This window comes from Ascaphus truei, unplaced genomic scaffold, assembly GCF_040206685.1.
Source record: "Ascaphus truei isolate aAscTru1 unplaced genomic scaffold, aAscTru1.hap1 HAP1_SCAFFOLD_1759, whole genome shotgun sequence".
In the NCBI taxonomy this organism is placed as follows: domain Eukaryota; kingdom Metazoa; phylum Chordata; class Amphibia; order Anura; family Ascaphidae; genus Ascaphus; species Ascaphus truei.
In genome coordinates this window covers 32,281-56,435 of record NW_027454656.1, presented here as the reverse complement: position 1 = coordinate 56,435, position 24,155 = coordinate 32,281, and the positions used below count along the sequence as shown (strand labels likewise).

At 47.0% G+C, this 24,155-nt stretch overlaps 1 protein-coding gene across 8 annotated transcripts in view; it reads right to left on the bottom strand.

Annotated features, from left to right (window-relative positions):
* LOC142476831 (complement decay-accelerating factor-like) overlaps positions 1–24,155 on the bottom strand; it is a 41,333-nt gene that overhangs the window by 8,140 nt on the left and 9,038 nt on the right. For 4 of the 8 annotated variants that reach the window (XM_075581996.1, XM_075581988.1, XM_075581990.1 and 1 more), the window contains exons 2-12: positions 16,533–16,625; positions 13,867–14,055; positions 11,492–11,683; positions 11,271–11,367; positions 10,857–10,936; positions 10,185–10,367; positions 9,172–9,351; positions 7,686–7,742; positions 6,980–7,030; positions 1,945–2,001; positions 996–1,019 (exon numbers count right to left, since the gene is read on the bottom strand). In XM_075581996.1, coding sequence (XP_075438111.1) covers positions 996–1,019; positions 1,945–2,001; positions 6,980–7,030; positions 7,686–7,742; positions 9,172–9,351; positions 10,185–10,367; positions 10,857–10,936; positions 11,271–11,367; positions 11,492–11,683; positions 13,867–14,055; positions 16,533–16,617 — 1,195 coding nt within the window. In that variant the 5' untranslated portion in view covers positions 16,618–16,625. The remainder of the gene's footprint in view (positions 1–995; positions 1,020–1,944; positions 2,002–6,979; positions 7,031–7,685; positions 7,743–9,171; positions 9,352–10,184; positions 10,368–10,856; positions 10,937–11,270; positions 11,368–11,491; positions 11,684–13,866; positions 14,056–16,532; positions 16,626–24,155) is intronic. The other 4 variants (XM_075581989.1, XM_075581994.1, XM_075581991.1 and 1 more) reach the window with 2 other exon arrangements.

Here is a 24,155-nt window from a genome sequence, read left to right as displayed (position 1 = left end):
TTTAAATACCAGAAAGTACCAGCACTAGCTTTACCAGTAGAAATGTCTAAATCAGGGGTGGCCAGCTCCAGTCCTCAAGCACCACCAACAGGTCAGGTTAAGAATATCCCTGCTTCAGCACAAGAGTCTCAATCAGTTGCCGTCATTGACTGAGCAACCTGTGCTGAAGCAGGGATAGATGAAAAATCTGACCTGTTGGTGGCTGGTGGACTAGGTCCTCCGAGCTGTAATTTAGGTTGTTCAGCTGGGTGAGGGTGGGAACTGCTCCTTTCATTAAAATGTTCTTGTTTTCATCAGTGGTGTGCGACATTCTTAATGCAAAGTCACGTGGCGGCAGGGAAGTACAATACCTTCCTGCGTGATCAATTCGCTGCACCTCCTATCCAGGCAGGTCTTACCAACAGGAAATTATCGCCGTTAAATTTGTACTTGTTCTGGTTACAGAATAATGTATTCTCATCAATGACTGGAGCGCGGTTACCTTTCACATGCACAGACATTTAGATGGAAAATAAAAACACAATACATTTTCACAACAGCTAAATGTATTGCACAATCAAATCGTTTGTTACCAGTACAAATTATATTGTAGCTTTTATTACCAGTACTGACCACGTGCTGGGAACAGATGCCAGTAAAGATTATTCTTTCATGCATAATTCACATTATTTTAATGGGATTCCCATCTATAGGTCATGATTTGTCCCTATAGACTTTCATGGGATCCCCTTCCCAATACAATATATAATGTCCGCATAGGGATTTCCATAGGATCCTCTCTAAATTAAAATACTTGTCCCCATAGATTGTCAGGATACATCGTTTCTACCCGGAACCGCATTAAACTGCTAATTCTATAAATTAAAAAATAAAATACATTACCTGCCAAGAAATGTTTTGTTACTTGCAGTTTTACTTCAACACAACCAAACGTGTGTGTGTGTGTGTGTGTGTGTGTGTGTGTGTCTCTCTCCCCGGGTATACAAATCACTTACCTATAATGAGACTCTTATTGGAACCTAATAAGACATAAATGTAACATCTGTATCAGGGGTTGGTTTACACGATTGGAACGGCATTGTTTACATGTATGATATCCTGTTTTTTTTTTTTTTTTTTTAAATAGGATTTAAATGGCTATCCAATAGGAAGCCACAAACGAAGAGCTTGCCGCTTCCTATTAGCCAGAGATTTGGCAGCCACCCCCTCCCTCCCCCCCTAGCTGAGACACACCACCTAGCTGGACAGTTATGCTGCTTACAAAGTATGGAGACAAAACGCTTCAACCAGTTTAAAAAACTTTATAGGGTAAAAGTAGCACCAACATGATCATTTAACTTGAAGCAGCAGCAGCAGCAGCACCCCCAAATAGAGAAAAATTAAGTCATCACCAGATCGTTCCTGCGGTTATGTTGATAATCTATTACTTTTAATTATCTATTAACGTGTAGTTAAGACAAGCGATTGCATGGTGAGGGTGACGGACAGGCACCATTTGACCCTCCCAGGGGAAGCAAACTTTCAGCAACTGGCTCTCTCTGGAATTCAAGTGCAGAATTATAAAAAGGGCGGGGTGGCTAAAAACTGCAGCAAAAGGACTTTGCAATGATAGGAAGGAGAGTATTTAACGATGAGTAGAGGAATCCGGCTTTAACCCTTCAGTAGCCCATGGAGGCAGCTACTAAGTCATGGGGTCTGGCACTCCAGGGGCACCGCGACAGTCGCTACATCATAATCTCACTGCTCATTCAAGAGGAACTGTAGAGGACTCCTCTTTGAGTTATTGGAGACGGATCTTTCACAGGATCGCTAGTGCTGGAGGGGCCATGGCACTCAAATGGTTAAGAAAATCTACAGTTACACATGTATCTGGCCCCTTTAGTCCCACTTAGTTTCTGCCTGCAAAATATTAAGAATTTTACAGAAAGCAGGCACCTGACCTACCTGTTGGATCAGGATCTTTATCATTTCCTCCACTTGGCTTTTGGGTAACAGTGGGACCTGCAGGTAAATAACACATCCCGTGAGCAGAGAAGTGTCATGCCTATGAAAATTCACAACAATTAGCAGTTCAACCCATCACAAAAACAGAGCGGTTTGAATGAATTGAGAGACGGCACAAGGAATACATTGACTGACAGAAATCACATCTCAAACAACCCTTTTCGCAGACTCTTAGTAGACAACTATGTCCAGGAGACCTGATTTTTTCCACTTGTCGGAGTGGAGGCTGAATTCTGGATGTTCCTTCCATGTGATCGGTAACTACGCTCTATTCTCAGATCACAGTTTTGTAACCAAACCAACCGTGCATTTATTTAAATGGCACAGGGCACTAAAACTGGTAACATCACCTGCTCCTGATTTAACTGGCAGTTCCGGTACTCCTGGTATGCAGTGCTAAATACAGGTAGTCCTCGTTTTACAATGCTTCGTTTTACAACGAATGGCGTATCCAACGCTCTTACGATACTTTGCAACGATATTTATGTGTATATAATATATATATTATAGAATATAATATATTATACTATATTATACTATATAATATATTATGTTATATAATACAGTATATACACTATATAATTTATGTGTGTGCTGCATATCTTATTGCCTGCGTAAAATAGTTGGTGTATTTTAGTGTTAAAAATGCCTTCAGGAACGGAACCTCTCATTTAAACAGTGTTCCTATGGGGAAACGTGTTTCGCTTTAAGACGTTTCGCTATCCAACGCCATTTTGAGTAAAGCATTGTGTCGGATAACGGAGGACTGCCTGTATACAAACAGGTATTCTAAAAAAAAAACTAAGAACATTTAAATTATCTTGCCATCTGGGTCATTCCAAATGTAATAATCGTACGTTGTTCAATTACTTGTATATTTATTTTGAAATCTTTAGCAAGTGCATATTAAATCCTGCTGTACAGGCAATCCTCGGTTATCCAACACAATGCGTTACTCAAAATGGCGTTTGATAGCGAAACGTTGTAAAGCGAAACACGTTTTCCCATAGGAACACTGTTTAAATGAAAGGTTCCGTTCCTGAAGGCATTTTTAATGCTAAAATACACAAAATATTTTACTCAGGCAATAAGATACGCAGCACACACATAAAATATGTTCCTTGCGAGCTGGCCCCAGTCCCTCCTCTCTGCAAGGCTCGCTGCGCACTGTGACGCGTCAGCCAGCAGGGGATACACGAGGATCGTGATCCCAAGCGGCGACGCGTCACGTGGTGCGGCAGGAAGATAATGAGATGGGGAGAAGGGGAGCTGTCTCGAGCTACGGGAATTTTTGTGGTTCGAAATCTGCACTGTCCTCTGTGCAGCATGGCAACATTCCTCCCCCTCCCTGCTCCCCTCCCCTCCCTCCAATGCCGTTTCAGGCTGCACGAGCTGGGGAGGTTGCGGCCAGCTCCGGCTGCTGAGCTCGTCTCACCCGACCTGTTTTGGTCACACCCCCCCCCCCCACTCCCTCTTTCTACAGACCGCATATAGCGGTCAAGTGCCTCTCCACGCGCCACCTGTCTGCAGTGCGGGCGCGTGGTCTGAGGCAGCGGGGCCTTAGCCTAAGTCTGTTTACCCACAATTCTGACCCATAAATAGTGCTGAAATAATTGCAGCAGCACTTATTGGTTGTTCTGGAGTAAAGGCCACAGCATGCCAAGATGGAGAAAACAGAACAGCCCGTTAGGACGTACTGTATGGCAGTGTTTTTAAACTTTTTTTGGTTAAGGAACCCTATATTTATATTGTGAAATTGAGGGACCCCAACCCTCTCTAACAGCACATACATAATGGCTGTGTAACATCTTAAGTGTCACATATGAAGTGTCTGCGAAGTTAATATTGGAGTTGAAGTAGAGGTGAAGACAAGAAGAACTGGACTCTACACTTCAACAACAACCACCCCGCAAATGTGAGACAGACTTTCCAAAATGGTCTGGCAAATTGTACAATATAGTCTATATAGACTTAGTTTCTAAGTAGCTGCTTAATCTTCAGTGCTACACTGAAGTACATGCAGCACTTATCACCTGAGATCATAATCCAAAAGACGGTTACTGGTCCCAAGGCTCAAGAATCCGGACGTTCCTCCTCTTACCGTGCACCCCAAAACTGGAACAACCTACCAGAGACTCTCACAGCCACCACCAGTTTAAGTTCTTTCAAATCTAAGGCTCTCACATTTTAATCTGGTCTGTAACTGTTTCATACACACATAATATATATTATCTCTAACTGTGCATGCAATGTCTTGTATATAATGTATACCCTGTTCATTTATGCAACTATATTTGTAACCATGTATTATTTGTCTTAACTCTGTGCCCAGGACATACTTGAAAACGAGAGGTAACTCTCAATGTATTACTTCCTGGTAAAATATTTTATAAATAAATAAATAACACTGCCCTGCCAGGCCCGATTTAGTCACCTTCTCTTTCAATTCCTACTCTTATCCTCCAATACCTGGGAACGCCCGCATCCTACTTCTCATTATGCCCTCCCCATCTTCTGTTTTCTCACTCGTTTGTAAAACTTCATCTTCTCCCCAATTTCCCTCCAGCCACATTTCTTCATCGCACTTCCCCTCCACCTATCATTTGCACACTACACCATTATTTACACCTTTCCAACTTCTACACCCCTAAATAAAAAGCACCCCCACAAACACTCATCTCTCCTAATCCTGGACCCAGCCATATACACAGCTGCTCTCACCCACGCCTGATGTCACCTCTTTACCTGCTAATGGTATTAACCTATCTAATACCGACCAACCTTAACTCACACCGCAAAAACAGCATCCATTGGTATGGCTGAGTGACTATCCCACACTCGGTCACTCATACCAACAATTGTGGTCAAGCACTGCCATCTACTGCACTTATTCCCTCAACTGATGTCTCTAAATCTCCAAGCATACCAGTTAGATTGTAAGATCTCCAGGGTAGGGATTTCCTTTCCTATTGTCTGACTTTGCTATGCTTATTGTATTATAATTCCGTGTACTGTAGAGTCTTTGTGAAGCGCTGAGTACACTATGTGCACTACACACATTTGATATCAGATGCATTGTAAGGAACCGCAACCCTCTATAATAGCACGTCTGAGATCAGATGCATAGTAAATTCATCTGTATTTGGTACAATTTTCAAATTACTTAAATTGCAGGGAACCCTTTAAGGATGCCCAGGGAACCCACGAGTTTCTAGGATGACCTGTTGAAAAACACTGGACTTGTGATATTGAGTTCTAGGTGCTCTAAAACTGAACCATTGGCAGTGACCAGTTTAAGGTGTTACATGGATACTTACCGGATTATAAATTTAGACTCGGAAGTTATGTTTTGGCCCCTTCTCAGACTAAAAAGTGTACTAATGTCAATGACATGTTTGAGGGGTTATGCCTGGGTGAATGACACCATGTTTACCAAAATATGACTCCTATTAAAGTGTTTTCAAATCATTAGTGAACATGGTGAGCCGACACTTGGGAGAGGTTTGATCCTCTGGCTGCTCCCTTCTGTCAGATCATGGTGTGAGATTTTGCATAGACAAAGCTCCTCTCCTTACCCCCTCCCCTTGGGTTGACAGGTACGTCGATGAGCACAACGATTGACCTTCTCCAAACCCTACTGCTGGTTACACTTGAGTCTCTCAAACACCAACAGATGAAACAAAGAACTCCAATATGATTTTAAGTTACAGGGCAGGAAGGCAAAACATTTAAGCTACTGGTCTCCAGATCAAAATGGGTGAGAGCTGAGGGTACATGAAAGTTTATAGAAACTCATTATCGCTACAGAGTGCAGTATGCTAATTTCTGGTTTGGTAGGAAAGGTGAGGGGGAAGGAGAGGTTTCCTCTCTTTCCACTGCAGTTTAAAGTATGTTCACACAGCAGGGGGCATCTTACCTGCAGATTTTAGATAAGAATGTGTGGTTGGTTAGAGAGGTGGAGGTGTTGTGCCTGAGGGAGGAGAATGTACAAGTTTTGTAGGACCGTGGTGGAGGAGGAAGTATGCAGCGCAGGTAAGGTGCTCGAGTTAGTAGCTTCCTTACAGTCCTTTGTTTAGTTTGTGAGCAAGCTTCTGAAGCAACATAGAAGCAGATAACAGTTTGGAAAATGGGCAGACTAGGTGGGCCAAATTGTTTTAAAACTTTAGACCCCTTTGGATCCTATGTTTCCCGGTCTATTTATATATAGCCATTTATATCTATCCCAAGTATTTTTTATCTCCTTATTGTATTAGCTCGTACCACATTTGTTGGAAGGCTTTCCACAAATCCCACCACCCTTTCCATGAAGTACTACAAATCTTGGTCATCTGCAAATTGGCATCCTTTCCCTTCTAGACACTTTGTCATGTCACTAATAAATTAAGGATCGCCGGCCCCAGTACATATCCGAGATCAACTGGTACAGTCCTCTCCTCTGAAACTATTCCATCACAAAACTCTGTCCCCTTTATCACCTTACTCCGCCAAGAACAAACCAGAACCAGTGAAGCTTTCAAAAAAATTAATCAATAAAGTGCATTACTTCTTCAGAAACCCCTAGTAAAGGAACAGCACATATGCAGCAGTATTAAGTACAATACTAGGCAATGAAGTTTGCAAACAACTTTCTTCTACTTAAAGAACCCCCAGAAAATTGACTCTAAAATCCACTACTGGTCACCCCAGATGCCTTCTAATATCTTCCAATCACCGATGGAGCTCAAATAACTCCCGTTGGTTATCATTTTAGGGTATAGGGCAGCGAGGCCAAGGTCAATATTTAAACCACTGAGGGAAAGAAAAAAAAGTAGTCTCCAAATAGACTGAAAGTTTATACAGAAACACTCTACACATTACAGAACGTTCATTTCTGGATGTAGGAAAGTTGGGAGGGGAGGAGAGGTTCCCTCTTCCTTTCCACTGCAGCTTTAAGTACTTTCCAAACACGCTGGGGAGCCGTCATGAGGCCTCTTACCTGTAGTTTTCACATAGGGGTTTGTTGGTTTGAGAGGTGCAGGTGTTGTGCCTGAGGAGAATGTGCAGAAAGCGGTTTTAGGCCCATTGTGGCAGGGCGAGATGTGGTGCAGGCGAGATGAGTTAGGAGACTCACTAAGCCCCTGTGTTTAGGTTGTGAACAAGGATTGTGAAGCACAAGTGTCTTTCCTAAGTGGCGGTAAATACAGAACAAAAAAACAAAAAAAAAAAAAACTAACAACACTGCATAACTTCTTCAGAAACCCCCAAAAGTGCAATATAAAGCAATAATGTACACTGCAAACTTCCAGCTGTCTAAAACAAAAAGTTTCTACTACTCAAAGCCGATACCCCCAACAAAAAAAAGATTCGCCATCTCTAAAAACATACTGCTGGTTACCCCTAAACACCTTCCAAATTCCAATAGATGAAACAAAGAACTTACATGTTGGATATGATTTTGGGGTATGGGGCAGCGAAGTTTGGCACATTTAAGAGAATATAGTCTCCAGACAGAAAGGGTGAGATCCCAGCAGCTGGAAGCTTATAGAAACGCATCTCCATACCATACAGTGCAGACTGTTCATTTTTGTTCAAAGAGGAAGGAGTGTGTGATGAGGTGCCCTCTGCTTTCCACTGCATTAAGTATTTTAAAACACCATTTAGTGAGCGGCTCTGGCCTCTACGCAAAGCATGAGTTATCTTACCTGATGTTGCCAGACTGGGCCGTATGGTTGTTTTGGGAGGTGTAGGCGCAGGTGTTCCTGGGAAGCAGAAGGTACAGCAAGTTTAGGCCCATATACACTAAAGGGTGCTATGCTTTAGTACAGCCTAACTCCCATTGAAATGAACAGGAAGGTAAGACTTGCTAAAGCTTAGCACGCCAACGTGAATATGGGCCTTAGATGGCTATGGGCTGTAATAGAATATTTGCCCTGTGGGTGAGGGGGCTTTTTCATTGGACACGTTCCAGCATCCAGAAACCCTAAACTGTCACCACTTGTTTTAATCTCTGCCACAGCTCTGCTCTGTCACATAGAACACAAGCTGTTAGGAGAAAGAACCACCAAGCCTGGACCTACAGCACCAACTTTTTTTTTTTTTTTTTTTTAAGTATAAGACTTTTTAAACAAGGTAAGAAGAGAGGTGAAGATGTATAGCACAGCCGCAGTTTCCAACTCCCAGTGAGACCGGAAAAAATGATGAGGTAAGCACTCAAATGAACAACAGGTCAGGTTTTATTGCAGGGTGGTGCAGCAAAGGGACAACAGAGCCACACGAACGCACCTACGCGTGCCTAGTGCACGAAACGCGTAGGTGCATTCGTGTGGCTCTGTTGTCCCTTTGCTGCACCACCCTGCAATAAAACCTGACCTGTTGTTCATTTGAGTGCTTACCTCATCATTTTTTCCGGTCTCACTGGGTGTTGGAAACTGCGGCTGTGCTATACATCTTCACCTCTCTTCTTGCTGGATACTCACCTGGATGAACTTCACGCCCTGGATATCGAGAAGTCCTGCAAGCACCAAGGTAAAGGGCCTTAGTGCCCCCACATATATGTATATGGTTACCGGTGCCTCTGTTCATTGTATATTGGTTACTAGGGGTGGCTGTTATGGGGTTTCAATTTGTGGAGGTCAAGTGGACCCCACTAGACTCCTAGCCCTTACCTGACATATTGCCATATCACTCATGGACTTTCTCATGTTATCCAGTATTATCTGCACATCTTATGGAGGAATTCTGACCAATTCTGATGCATCACAATTATCCTGTTCTATTTTTAAACAAGGTGTCTGCAGAGTTCGAGCTGCCAGCAACATTATAGGAAAGTCCCTCAGCAGAGCGCACAGTCTTGTTCCAGAGAGACTCAGGAAACGTTCTGCTGAAAACTACGGGAGCAAACCGTGAAACCGAGAGATCTCTCTGAATGAACGAGCCCGAGCCAGAAATTGAACTCACAAGCTTTGAAATTGAAAATGTGCAGACACTCCCTGTCCTGCAAACTATATAGAAGTCACATTACACCAGCAGTTTTAAGGTTTAGTTGGGTACATAGAGTATACTGCAGGCTCTGCAATGGGAAAACACCTTAAATCCATTTAATACATTTGCATTATACTTAAATGATAGGATGCTAAAAAGCAACATGTGATAGCTTAAGGCTTCTAGGGACACAGAATTAATACTTACTCAGACACTCGGGTAATGGCGGCTCCCATTCATTACTAATACTGCATGTTACCATGCTGGAGCCGCTCATTGTGAAACCTTCAACACACTCAAATGAAATAGCAGAGTTGAGTCTGTACGGACCCTGAAATCCTGACAACCTCTTCGAATTGGTAACGTTCGGGTTTAGGCATTCAACAGCTGTTCGAGGAATAAAAAGCAAATACAGGTTATTTTATTAACAATGAAACACGCAGCGTTCGGATAATAAATCCACTCTGGGGGAAAAAAAAAACCAAGTATATATTTGTTTTTACATTTAATTTAAATTCTTTATAACTTTTGGTCGGCATTGAATTACTAAACAGAAAAAGTATTTTTCAGACTAAAGTATTATGGCTGGCATCTTTAAAATATCTATCAATATTTTAAATACTTTATAAAGAATAAATAAAAAAAATTCCAAGTACATCTTTGCAAAGATTTTGCCGTAAGATGTGACAATTATATCCTGGGAATAAATAGATGAATGGCATGACACCATGAAACAGACGAGCAATTTATAGAGCAGAGAGAAAAGAAAACCTCACTTAAAGGTAACATGGCATGCCAAGGCTGCGGTCCCAGTGCGTTCTAAAGCGCACAAGAACCGCCAGTTAGACCGGGCTTAGTACCTACCTCAGCGCGCATTTGGCAGCCGCGCTGTACTGCAAGTTTTCACAAATATATATATTAAAAAAATTTAAATAAATTGTATTTGGAACTTGCGACGGAGGCGTGGGCACGCTCCCGCCAGCGGTTGAGCCAATGAGGGCAAACCAGCCGCGTGAGGTCATGGCCACACCCCCTCCCAGCACAATCTCTCCCAAGACCGCGGTGAAGCACTGTGCACGCGCGCGCCCCCCCCCCCTCACCAGGCGCGCGTGCTACAGTGTTGACTGGGACCGCAGCCTTAGGTTTATTCTTGGGCTTGGGGAACTCTACATGAAACAGCCTTGGAGAATGAAAGGATTAGAGAAGATTACATTTCTCACCTTTGCACTTAGGAACGTCAGAACTCCAGTTCCCATGTTTTGTGCAGGACAAAGAACTTTTGCCAACGAGTGCCAAGTTTTTAGAGTTGCATTCATAAGTCACAGAGTCCAAGTAAGAGTATTCCTCTTTTGTTGGGCTGTATGTTCCATCAGTAATGGCATTAGGAGGAGGACAGATTACAGCTGAGAGAATACAAAGAAATGTTTCACTTTTAGAAATATGGAAAGTTAAAAAAAAAAAAAAAAATTTAAACTTAAAATGGCTCTCCAAAAAGAAACAATAACGATATCTGTGTAAACCGTCTGAAAATATAAGTGTATCTTGGTACAAAGCAGAGTATTATCACTCCGTGCATGTGCTGTAGTAACCACTATGTTACCCTGTGGCTGCTGCCTCAGAACGAACACGTCCCTCAGACAGGATTTATAAACTGCTGTTCCATGTCACCTAAGGCTGCCACAATGTAACCCAACGTTTGTCCATAGCAAAATTAATGAAGATGCGATTTTCTGCGTTCAATTTAAATAAATACATAACAAAACTGATCGTAAATAAAGTTCAGTAGTAATTAAGCGTTTCATTTCCGTTTCTATTCAGTTTTATAAAAACGTTGTTTTGTTTCCCCCACAACGTTAGTCTCAGGGTGCGGTGAAGACATTAGAATTACTGACCTTCACACGCAGGGACAGCGTTACTCCAAGTTCCATCTGTTTGACAATCTCTATGATTCCTTCTAGATGACATTCTGAACCTAAAGAACAGGGGAACAAATGGCACACACTTAATTCTGCATTGAGAAAAAAAACATAGAAAATGATGACACATAAGAACCACTTTGCCCACCTAGTCCGCCCATTCTCTTATCTGCTGTAAAACTTCAGGCCCAAATTTGATCTATGGCTTTTTCATATTTACAATAGCCGTGTGTCTGTCCCAAGCATTTTAAACTCCATGACTGCATTATCCTTTTCCACCTCGGTTGAGGCTGTTCCATGAATCTACTACTCTTTCCATGAAGTACTGCCTCAAATTTCCTGTGAACCTACCACACCCCCAGCTAGATCACGGCCGGGCACAAGACTCACCCATCATTACAGAAATATGTTGCTCTTGAGCCAAGTAAAAAGTCTGGTACATCAAAATCTCCATTGTCTATTGCACCGGGATTCCCGCATGATCTCCCTGCAAAGGAGCAAAGACAAGTTAATGCAAAGCCCAATAATTACCTGTCCGAGACTCCACAAAGAAGGCAAAAAAAATAAAATGAAGGACTGAACGAGAAACAGCACGAACAAAACCTGCTTACGTGCACAGAACACTTCGGCTGGTGTCCAAGTGAAGTTGGGCAAGCAAGTGACTGAAGTATTAGTCCCGGGGACACGTATGTAGCCGGGACGGCAAGTGTATTGCACCCTCGAACCAGAAAGGAAGATGTTCTGAGACACAGACGCTGCTGTCAGCTCCGCGTATTGAAGTCTGGGAGGTGATGGGCAGCCACCTGTGTAAAAAATAAATAAAGTGAAAATCATCAGTTCCTGAAACATTTAATCAGCCATCACACAGGGATCCAGAGTTTTCTGTACATCTGCAACGTGCATTCCTAACCCCCCCCGCCCCCCCACCTAGCCCCTCGGCTGCCAGAAGGATGTGCACTGCATTGCAAACACCTTCCAAATGCATTTAGGGTTAACTTTTCTTTAAATATGTACTTATTTTTCAGAAAACCCTAGAGATCTCGGTTTGGTTTGTGTGCTTTGTAATCTAATCTCTGGTGGCCAATTTAATTAATCCCATACATCTTATTTATCAAAGCTTGGCTTCTAGAAAGAGGAAACATGGCACAAAGTTCAGAAGAGCAGAGATACCGTTTACAAACCGCACAAAAAACACCTCTAAAATCACCATCTATTGTGGTGTTCGTGTATATTGTAAATTACACTGGCACTTATTCCCTACTTCCTAGGATTACCATTTTCTCACAAAATATATATTTTCTCTTACATAGCACTGACCATATACGTAATGCTGTACACTTTGTCTCTAGAACCTGGGCCCCTCACTGTTCTATAACACTGAGTGAGATAACAGTGAGTGAGATAACAGTGTTGCAATTAATGTTTTTTCCCAGGAAGATAAACAGAGCACAATATTCCATGATCGCATTACAGGCATTACGCTAGGTTTTATATAACATGAGAACATCCATATCTGTTCAGCAAAAGTGTGCTGCAGTTGTTGAAATGAAACCGGCGCTCACAAATAACACTGTTCTGTATATAGAACACAGCACAGCATCAAATAAACACGGGAGCGTTTAGGCCTCGGCCCCGCTCGTTGGCGCGGGCGGCCACACGCGAGTTCCCCACCAGCAGGGGAATCCTCCCGAGCCGGTCCCGGTCCCCCCTGGCGGCACAGCGCACTACACGCTGTGACCCGTCAGCCGCTACGGGATACAAGAGAATGGTGATCCCTAGCGTTGACACGTCACGTGGTGTGGCTGTAAGCCAATGGGGAGGGGAGGCTTCGGGAGGAGGAGAGGCTTCGGGGAGCGGGGAGGAGTGTGGAGTGAAAGCAGCGTGCGTGCCTGTGTGTGTGTGTATGAGTGCGTGAGTGCCTGCCTCTGTGTGTGTGTGTGTGTGTTACTTACCATCAGCAGCTCCAGCCCGAGTCCGTGGAGGGAGGGGGTGGGGGGGGGGGAAAAGAGTAGCGGGTCCCTCCGCTCAAGCCACGCCCCCCCTCCCTGTCAAGTCTCCCACTCCCACCCACCTCCCGCTCCCTACAGACCACATATCGCGGTCTGTGTATGTCAGCGCACCGCCTGTCTGCAGTGCGGGTGCGCTGACTCTGGGAGCGGGGCCTTAGCCTTACTCACAAACCAGGATATGAGCACCTTGTACAAGAAAAGTACAGTACGGAAGAGCTACACTTATTAAAAAAAAAACCACCATGAATTAGACTAGGGGTGCGCAAACATTTTGAATTGCGCCCCCTGGCCCGGGAGCCGCAGCGTTTGCGTCCCCCCTCTCCCAATGGCTCGGTGTCAAATGACGAGGGTCATGTAACGTCACCCCGCCGCGTCATTTGAATTGCGTTGCCATAGAGACGCGTCGCCGAGACCCGCAGAGAGCAGGAGAGTTATAGAGGCCTCACACCTCCCCCAGCATTTAATTTAAATGCCGTGGGGAAGAGTGCGGGGCCTCTGTAACCGCCCGAGCCCCCCCCCACAAATTCTACCGCCTCCTCGGGGGGCACGCCACCAGTTTGCGCACCGCCGAATTAGACTATCCAGGAAATTATAATTACAAACCGCACAGAACAATTGTTACAATATCAAAAATAAGGTAGAGAGTGCACAACTGATGCTAGATAAGAAGCATTTGGGTCACTTTTCCTAATATGCCCTATTAGATCCATGCCTCTCTTTCATATTTACAATCACCTTGGGTTTACGTCAGTGGTTTTAAAATCCACCACTGGGAGGCCGTTCCATAAATCCACCACCCTTTCAGTACAGTGGTGCACCACACTTTCCCCAAACCCCCTACCTCCAGTTTCAGAGTATATAAGCATATACTCCTTCCTTTATTCAGCCCATCTCCCTTATAGAACCTTGAGATCTGTGTTGCAGTACAATACATTTTTCTTGTGCGTAACTAGTATTACACCAGAATAAACTCTTACGTTCGCAGAACACGGGGATTTCTGACCATGTGGTGGTGTCCAGGCAGGTTATAGTTCTGCTCTTGCCAGGCATGTCATAGTAATCAGTTGTCCTATCACATGAATACACTATCTCATGCCCTATGGGAAAGGATGTCTCCTTGAGCAATGGCTGTGTGTGCTCTATAACTGGAGGGGGACCACAATCACCTGCAGAGGAAAGAGATAAAATTACAGAATTCTTTAAAAAAGGAGGACAGAAATGGCAGTGAAATGCTACCCTGTCTAGGTACTTGCTGGATTTTAGTAAGGGAGGGGGGGGGAGCAACAAAGTTTTTTTTTTTTTTTTTTTTTAATAATTATTTAAAGTTTGTAAACACAGCGAGCAGAGACTTGGGAGGGGTTTGATTTCCACCGGCTGCTGCCTTTTGTCTAATGTCAGCGTGTGTTCAATAAGACTTTGCACAACCCCCCGGCACCCTTATTGGTTCCCTGATCAGGACAGAGTGGAATAAAAGTAAAGAACACACTATCGTCCAAGTCTCCCCCATGCAGTGGCAGAAAAAGAATATGTGCTTCATTTACAAAGGAACAGACACAGCCGATATACTGGCTGCTACACACCAAATATCGCCTTTTTGCACGCAGTCTTTTAAATGTGCGCTTGTTCCTCAATAAGTGGATTTTTCAATCTGTTTATCCAAGCCCAGTGTGAAGTGAACAGGATTTTCAACCCATACAGGTTTTGATTTTTTCATTTAAATTAATTGGTTACCAGATTAAATTTCTTTGGGGCTTTTGAAAGAGAAAGTGTTTGTCAATCAAGTGTTTTTATGCTTATCCCAACCTGTCCTTATCAGAGAACCAATACAGATAAGGGGAGGTGGCTATACAAGCACTTACTGATCACACAAAAAGGGAGCAGTCAGAGGAATCAAACCCCTCCCAGGTCTAACTTTATTCCAATTATTTTATAATACTTACAGGTCTCACATTTGGGTAAAAAACAAAACCAATCTTTCAGATGGGACCCATGCCACTGAAATGTTAGCTTGGTCCTAGGAGAGATTTAAATTAAATGCCAATTTATCATTCGTCACAACAGCTTCAGTTGTCCTTTCCCCCTTAGTATACATGCAAAAGAGAAAGAGGAGGGGGAGCCCCCTCTTGTGATGCTAACCTGGAGCAGACTATGCCTTTGATATAATATATCAACATCTTCATTGCATAAGACGGTTCATGAGACTCAGGAATCCAATTGTCCAATCTAATAAACACACTCCCATACACTTGCCACTAGCCTATATAGGTATATCTTATGTGGTAATCTGGGTAAATGTGAAGGACTGATCACATGAATGAGCATGTATACAGAAAAAGGCTGTGTGTCCCAGGCTGACATTAGCGAGAAGAGCAGAACCTCTGTAGAGCATACAGTACAGTGTGTAGCAAATGACGATGTGACATTGCGACGAAGTACGCGTGGGTGCTCGTGTCTTTCCCAGGACAAAACCATGATGCTGGTTTAACTCTTTGGGTGCAGCTTGACATGGCTACTACGTCACTGGAGCCGGCAACCAGATGCCCCAATGACAGTAGTTGAAACAGAATTGACTTCAGGGGTGGCCAACTCCAGTCCTCAAGGACCACCACCAAGTTAGGTTTTAAGTCTATCCCTGCTTCAGCACAGGTGGCTCAGAGGTTGGAGAATAAAATAAATACACACACAATTTATTTTAGAGCCAACAATCGCCTACAGTTATTCCATACGGCGTAGGTGCAAACGTCCAGTACCAACACTGCACTGGTACAATAGTATAGAAAAACATCCAGGATTGGACCTGCACTCATAATTAACATTCATAATTAAACAGAAGTAAATCAGCCTGAATTTAAAAACAACAAGCTTGATAAAGAGGCCAGGGGGCTTGAAACATGCAGTCTACAGCAATGTGTGTCTGCCTTTGTATTCCTCTGGATGTGGAGACTTAACCAAACAATTATTCTTCTGTATCACCGATTAACACATTAAACCGAGGCAATTCATAAGCACACATCAGAGCGAGTTCCCCTTTATCCTTTTGTTCCCCCGTTTTTGAAGCTCTAAAAAAATATATAAATTGTGAGTGCAGGTCTAACGCTGGAATTTCAGTCACCGACAGCCACCTGTGCTAAACCAGGGATATCCTTAAAACCTGACCTGTTTGTGACCCTTGAGGACTAGAGTTGACCACTCTATCTACTTGCTAATTTCCTAGGGGTGTTCGCGTTCACTCTTACAGGAACAAAACGCCTCCCCTTCCGTTCCATGGTCAGTGACGGAATGATCAGGTGACCACGGCACAAAGCGTTACAGCAGCAACCCCTCTCTCAAACCCCCCCAAATAAAGACATCCAGTGAACCCCTCCTCCCCCACAAAATATGACAGAACTACAAACATGGCCATTGGATCACTAATAGAAATCTGCAGAGTTAATGGTGCAGCTTTTTATTGGCTGCCGTGGATCAAGCAGGACAGATATTTTCTGTCTAGGAGGAAACTTTATTTCCTGCACCAACCCCCAAGCAGGAGTAATATCTGCGAAATCAGGGGGGTCCCCAGAACTACTTGAAACGACCCCCTGGTTCAGGTAATTAATACCCCGCTCCCAGAGAAACGCACAGGTAACAGCAATATTTGACTTACCGCGAGTACTAGAGATGAGAGCCACGAAGTATAGGAGGACAAATGCACAGTGGCTTGTGAAGGAGTGGGACAGTGGGGACATCATAATGAATCCTGCAGGAGAGGGACGACAAGACTGAAAGTGACGGACTGGTCCAAATACTAGCAAAGACATAGCCTATTGTGAAACAGAAATATGACCCAGCACGTCTAACGGTGCAGAAATTCTTCTCCAAAGACCATTATCAGGACCCCCAGCCCCAAAGACATAATACTGTTTGCTCCTAATATCCTCTGTGTCAAACCTTTTCTAAACACCAACAGCACATTTCTTATTGTAGTTTGGTGGCTGCCAGTTTGTTCCTAATTACAGGGCTGGGAGGAGAGCCTCGCAAAATCATATGGAAAGCAAAGATCTTTATGACAGCTTTAAGATCTATAACAAGGTGACATGGGAGGCCGAGAGTGTATAGATTATACACAGCATCACCATGTAAACCGAACACTACATACATATTCAGAAAATAAAATGTGCCAGTAAAAATAAATTCTCCATCAGGAAAAAAAGGCACAAGACAGTCCCCCCCAAAAAAATCCTACAACTAATTTTTCACTTAAAAAAAAAAAAAAAAAAAAGCCAATAAATAATATAAATGCAGTTAATAAAATCAGACGAGAGGCGATAAGACAATGCTTGAAGCCCCAACACCTCAAAAAGCTAGCTTGTTATCTGTGCTGTAAGGAGCATCCTTACTTCTATATACAGTACGCATGGAAGGGTATGGGTTCAGACAGGTGGCCCATCTAGAGAAGGATGGTAACAACTTCTTCACACTTACTAGTGGCTTTAGGAACAAGCCAATTACAGAAGCTGCATCACAGGTCCTATGGAAATTCAGTACCTGCTCAGTTTACTGCACTTTTCCTCCACTGAACTGCTTAAAAATGTTTAAGTAAAAACACACTGCCTCTAAAGGGGGCAGCGCAATACTTTATCAATTTAAGAGCAACTAAAATTATACATCGGGGGAAAAAAAAAAAAAGTTAAACTGTACCATAAAGCCTCAGTTCTGGAACACTTGGGACCCCTGGTTAGAGAGATAAAACCCAAAACGGCCAACCTCCTGTACCTTAGAACCCCCGTGACCCCAGGGGAGAATGTCAGGGAAGCCTCTGGGCGCCCCCCCCCCCCACTTGTTTGTCTCCCCCCCTTCCCCTTCTTTCTCCCCCCCCCCCTCTATCTTCCTCCCCCTAAAAGGAAACGGAAAAATGTTATTGGTCACTGTATGATTGTATTAAGCTGATGTGTTATGGGCTCATGACATTTCTGTATGTACAGCAATTTGTGAACGTGTCCAATAAAAAATTTTGTTACAAAAAAAAAAAATGTGCCATAAACCCTCCTGCATATATACTGCAAAAATCACCCCACTTAAACAAAGATATACACACACACACACACACACACACACACACACACACACACTTATTATGGAGACACACCGTCAGTATCAAAAGGTGTCTGTCAAAGTTCCTATCAATTCAAGTTGATACATTTGTCTCAAGTTCATCCCATTCGCCTCACAATCTATACCTTACCAAAAATCTCAATGATCCCCGGCGTTGCCCCATTATTTCAGAGTGTGGGTCATTATGCCAACCTCTAACAATCGAGTAGACAGCACTCACTCAAATTAAAGAAATGCACGTGCAGGGTGCTGACGGAACCAGGACCCAAATTCCCCCCCAACTTATAGTCACAATTTAAAGTTCCAGCACTCACTGACTAAGAAAATATGATACTATAGGTATGCCACAATCATAAGCGATTTAATGTAAACACAAGATAATAACGCTCCAGTGAAGGGAGAGAAGAAATTAAAAAAAAAAAAAAAAGAGTCATGGTCGTGTAACCTGAAGGTTTGATTCACCTTGCTTATTAATCCTTCTCTGGTGTACTCAGTACTTGGGCTTGCTGTTTTTCAGCTTTCTATTTGCTTTGTGTTGCTCTTTGAGTGCTGTTTTGGTTATTGGGGTGTCAGGGTAAAGGGAAGTACCTTATGGTCTTTTAAGACCTGAGGGAACGGGCCTGAGGAAGGGGTGTCCCCCGAAACGTTGCCCCCGATTATCTTCCCCCCTTTGTTTGTACTGTCCCCACTCTCTCATCCGTTTGTTGTCCCGCTCCCTATCCCTTATTTTTCACCCCAATCACCACTGGATTATCTGTGTTTGTGCATTTGCGCCACATCACTCCAAATACTATCTTGTGTTTACATTAAATCACGTAGGATTGTGGCATACCCATCTTATACTATATTAGTGAAAGCACTGTATGTTTGCCTGCCTGCCTGCATGCATGCCTGCCTGCCTGCCTGGATGTCCGGTGTCCCTAGGGGAAATCTCATTGGTCCCTTGGCCCGCCCCCGCACACCTCTCATTGGCCTGAGGCGGAGTGACGGGCCAAAGGACACACAGGGACACACACACACACAGGGACACACACACACAGGGACACACACACACAGGGACACACACACACAGGGACACACACACACAGGGACACACACACACAGGGACACACACACACAGGGACACACACAGGGACACACACACACGGACACACACACACACACACGGGGCTCACAGTGTTAGCAGCACCCGCGCGCACCTCCTCCTCTCCCCGTGTCTCCCGCGCTTTCACCCCGACCCCCCCCTCCCCCGGCGCCGCTACAGTCAGCGGGACACACACACTATTATTAGCCCTTCAGCGCCCCCCCCCCACCCAGTGTCAGCGGCCGTGCGAGACCCCCCCTCTATATCTCCCACCTCTCCCCCCCCCCCCCCACACACACATATATACATGCCCCCCCCCTCCCCGGCGGGGGAACAGCCAGTGGCCAGGCAGGCTGCCTCGCGGCGCCGAGTGCCCAAGATGGCGGCGCCCGGGACACAGCGGGGGAGCGGCCACAACACGCTGCCTCCCGCCTCAGATCCACGTGGGACCTGCCGGATGGGTGAGTGAGCGGCCTTCACCTCCCTTCCACCCCCCTTCACCCCCCCTCCCCTCCAGTGTCAGTGTCTCCCCGATACCCCCCCCCCCCCGGCGCCGCTACAGTCAGCGGGGGAGCGAGCGGCCGGGACACAGCGGGAGAGCGGCCACAACACGCTGCCTCCCGCCTCAGATCCACGTGGGACCTGCCGGATGGGTGAGTGAGCGGCCTTCACCTCCCTTCCACCACCCTTCACCTCCCCTCCACCCCCCCTCCCCTCCAGTGTCAGTGTCTCCCCGATACCCCCCCCCCCCCGGCGCCGCTACAGTCAGCGGGGGAGCGAGCGGCCGGGACACAGCGGGAGAGCGGCCACAACACGCTGCCTCCCGCCTCAGATCCACGTGGGACCTGCCGGACGGGTGAGTGAGCGGCCTTCACCTCCCCTCACCCCCCATCACCCCCTTTCACCTCCCCTCACTCCACTTCTCCCTTCCACCCCCCTTCACCTCCCCATTTACCCAACCCCCCTTCACCACCTCCCTTCCACCCCCCCCTTCACCTCCCTTCTACCACTCCCCCTTCACCTCCCCTCCACCCCCCCTTCCCACCGCCTCCCCCCCTTCCCACCGCCTCCCCCCCCTTCCCACCGCCTCCCCCCCTTCCCACCGCCTCCCCTCCACCTTCCCACCGCCTCCCCCCCCCTTCCCTCCCTTCCCACCGCCTCCCCCCCTTCCCACCGCCCCCCCCTTCCCACCGCCTCCCCCCCCCCTTCCCACCGCCTCCCCCCCCCCTTCCCACCGCCTCCCCACCCCCCTTCCCACCGCCTCCCCACCCCCCTTCCCACCGCCTCCCCACCCCCCTTCCCACCGCCTCCCCACCCCCCTTCCCACCGCCTCCCCACCCCCCTTCCCACCGCCTCCCCACCCCCTTCCCACCGCCTCCCCACCCCCTTCCCACCGCCTCCCCACCCCCCTTCCCACCGCCTCCCAACCCCCCTTCCCACCGCCTCCCCCCACCCCTTCCCACCGCCTCCCCCCCCCCTTCCCACCGCCTCCCCCCCCCCTTCCCACCGCCTCCCCACCCCCTTCCCACCGCCTCCCCCCCCCCTTCCCACCCCCTCCCCCCGCCTCCCCCCCCCCTTCCCACCGCCTCCCCCCCCCCTTCCCACCCCCTCCCCCCCTTCCCACCGCCTCCCCCCCCCCCTTCCCACCGCCTCCCCCCCCCCTTCCCACCGCCTCCCCCCCCTTCCCACCGCCTCCCCCCACCCCTTCCCCCCTTCCCACCGCCTCCCCCCCCCCTTCCCACCGCCTCCCCCCCCCCCTTCCCACCGCCTCCCCCCCCTTCCCACCGCCTCCCCCCCTTCACACCGCCCCCCCCCTTCACACCGCCCCCCCCCTTCCCACCGCCTCCCACCCCCCCTTCCCACCGCCTCCCCCCCCCCTTCCCACCGCCTCCCTCCCCCTTCCCACCGCCTCCCTCCCCCCCTTCCCACCACCTCCCCCCCCTTCCCACCCCCCTTCCCACCGCCTCCCACCCCGCCATCCCACCGCCTCCCACCCCCCGCCTTCCCACCTCCTCCCACCGCCTCCCACCCCCCGCCTTCCCTCCGCCTCCCCCTTCCCACCTCCCCCCCACCTCCCCCCCCCTTTCCACCACCTCCACCCTCCCCCCCCTTCCCACCACCTTCCCCTTCCCACCACCTACCCCCTCCTCCCCCTTCCCACCACCTTCCCCCTTCTCTCCCTTTCCACCACCTTCCCCCTCCTCCTCCTTCCCACCACCTCCCCCCTTCCCACCACCTCCCCCCTTCTCCCCCTTCCCACCACCTCCCCCTTTCCACCACCTCCCCCCTCCTCCCCCTTCCCACCACTTCTCCCCTCCCCCCCCGCTCCCCTTCCCCCGCTCCGCTCCCCTTCACCCCCCCCTCCGCTCCCCTTTTCACCCCCCCTCCGCTCCTCTTCCCCCCCCTCCGCTCCTCTTCCCCCCCCCTCCACCTCTTTTTCCCCTTTCCCCTCCCACCCCCTCCCACACTTCCACCCCCTCCTCTAACCCTTCCCCCCCTCCTCTAACCCTTCCCCCCCCTCCTCTAACCCTTCCCCCCCCTCCTCTAACCCTTCCCCCCCCTCCTCTAACCCTTCCCCCCCCTCCTCTAACCCTTCCCCCCCCTCCTCTAACCCTTCCCCCCCTCCTCTAACCCTTCCCCCCCCTCCTCCACCCCTTGCCCCCCTCCTCCACCCCTTGCCCCCCTCCTCCACCCCCTCCTCCCCTCCTCCACCCCCTCCTCCCCTTCCCGCCGCCCTTCGCCTTCATGCCCGCCTTACCGCCTCCCCACCCCCGCCTCTGCCTTTCACCCGCCCTTACTCCGGCCGCCTCTGCCTTTCACCCACCGCCTCACAGCCGCTGCACGCACTCAACAGACACCCGCCACACTCGACACATACCTGCCGCCACACACACCTGCTGCCTCCCGCCCCTACGCACCGACATCACTGACCCACCGCCTCACACCCTAGCAGGACCCCCCACTCACAGACAGCACTCACAACCCACGCGCCAGCCGCCGCCTCACACCCTTGCAGGACCCCCACTCACAGACAGCACTCACAACCCACGCGCCACCCGCCGCCTCACACCCTAGCAGGACACACGACTCAGATTTTTACATCACTTATGGCACCAAAATATACATTGTACTGTGGTGTGGTTACAATAAACCATTTTTATACAACATCGTATTACATTTTCTTCCATCTTTCTTTTCAATATTATTATCCAACCTTTACAACAAACAGTCACCTATTGTTCCACGATTTATAAATAATACTACCTATTACGCATTTACATCCCGGGCAACGCCGGGTCTCTCAGCTAGTAGTATTATATTTTGTCAGTGAGTGCGGGAACTTTAGATTATGATTATGCCAACCTCTGTCTCAGTATCTAGACACTGCGTTTCATCCACTAATATTACAAGCAAATAGCTATGTGAAGGATACAGCAGCTTTTCTGAATAAAATCTAATATCTCCAACATAGGATCCAACACTTGAGTGGTTACTATGGACGTACAGTGTCTAAATAGTCATAAATAGTCTAAATAGTCATTCCTCATTCAGGAGGTATTGAAGATTGCTACAATCTGTAGATTATAATTTAATTCAAACATTGAATTGGAGGGTCTATTCCAACAGGTAATTTCAAATTCGAAAGGACTTTTTTTGCAGTTGACTGGCACAGCAATGGGCTCAAATGTGACCCGTGCCTTTGCCAATCTTTAGATGGGTCATTATGAAAAACAATACGTTTTGAATAATCAACTTCAATCATTTAATTTCCCACCATTACAGATCCAGAGAATTTATTTCATCCTTGGGCAGGTACAGATATTGAACTTACAGTTCTTCAACTCTTTGAATGACCTTCAGAATACCATACGCTTCACCATTAATTATAATGATACTAGTATCAACTACCTCAGTGTCTTATATCGAGAAATTTGATTCTCATTTAGAGACAAATCTATACACCAATCCCACAGACCGCAATACTTTATACTTCCAATTTCCATTTAGTGCCCTTGAAAAAAGGGACGTCCCTCAAATTGTGACAGCTAATGGGAATAGTCATTCAACCTGAAGCAGAAAAATCACAAATTAACACTATGGTTGAGAAATTCATTACTAGTAGGAAGCGGGGGAAGCCCCACTTCCCCCCCCCCCCAAAAAAAAACAATAAATGTGCATGAATGTTGGACGGGCACTGAATCTCAACAGGAGCGCATTGATAACTAAAAGAGAAAGATCTTAATAGTATTGCCATTCATATCAAAGTATTCAAATATTGATAATACATTTGTTTTAATTAAAAAAAAACCTTTATGAAACGCTGGACAATTCTAGAGCCCGACACCAAACTATTGCCACTAACACAACAAAGCACTCTTTGGTTAAAAGAGAAAAACATTGTAGTTAACCAATGCGGGGCTGGGGGTGATGGCCGGAAGGGCATACAGGTTCTGGGGAAGTGGCCTGGGCTCAAGATTTTATAGGGGTCCTCATCATATAACACGGGGACAGGAGGGGTACATGGAAGCATACTCAGGGATCAGAATGGTGGGTGAGATAAGGAACCTAAGTGCTCGATTAGGGGAGGTAGAGACCATGGAACACGATCAGAGTAAATACCTAGACAGATATCACAGGAGGAGTATGTCTGAGTGAAGGTTTAGCATTTGAGGCTAAAATGCGAGCCGAGAAGCTACCTATTATAGGTTCAGAGGTACGGACAATCTGGATTATCCTTGATGACTTCTCGTTTATAACCCTTCACACTGCCTATGTGGATGAGGAGCCTTACATTAATACTTTGGTTTGAGTTACGGTTGTTCAGCAAATGTTCATATGTGAAGTTGGTTTATTTGAAACATGATGCACTGGATGCAAGGTTGGGTATAGGGCGGGAGCTGCCCTGCCTGGGCTACTTCCATGTTCCAACCCTTTGGTGCTGGGGGTAGGATTACCTCTAACACCAACAAAGTCCCTTGGGATGCGGATTCTCTCATGGTCCGGTACCCTGGGCCCTACTATTTGAGGGCCAGGGAAGGAATTGTTTCCCAAGAGCTGATGAGTCTAGGCCGCATATGGCCATATTGGACT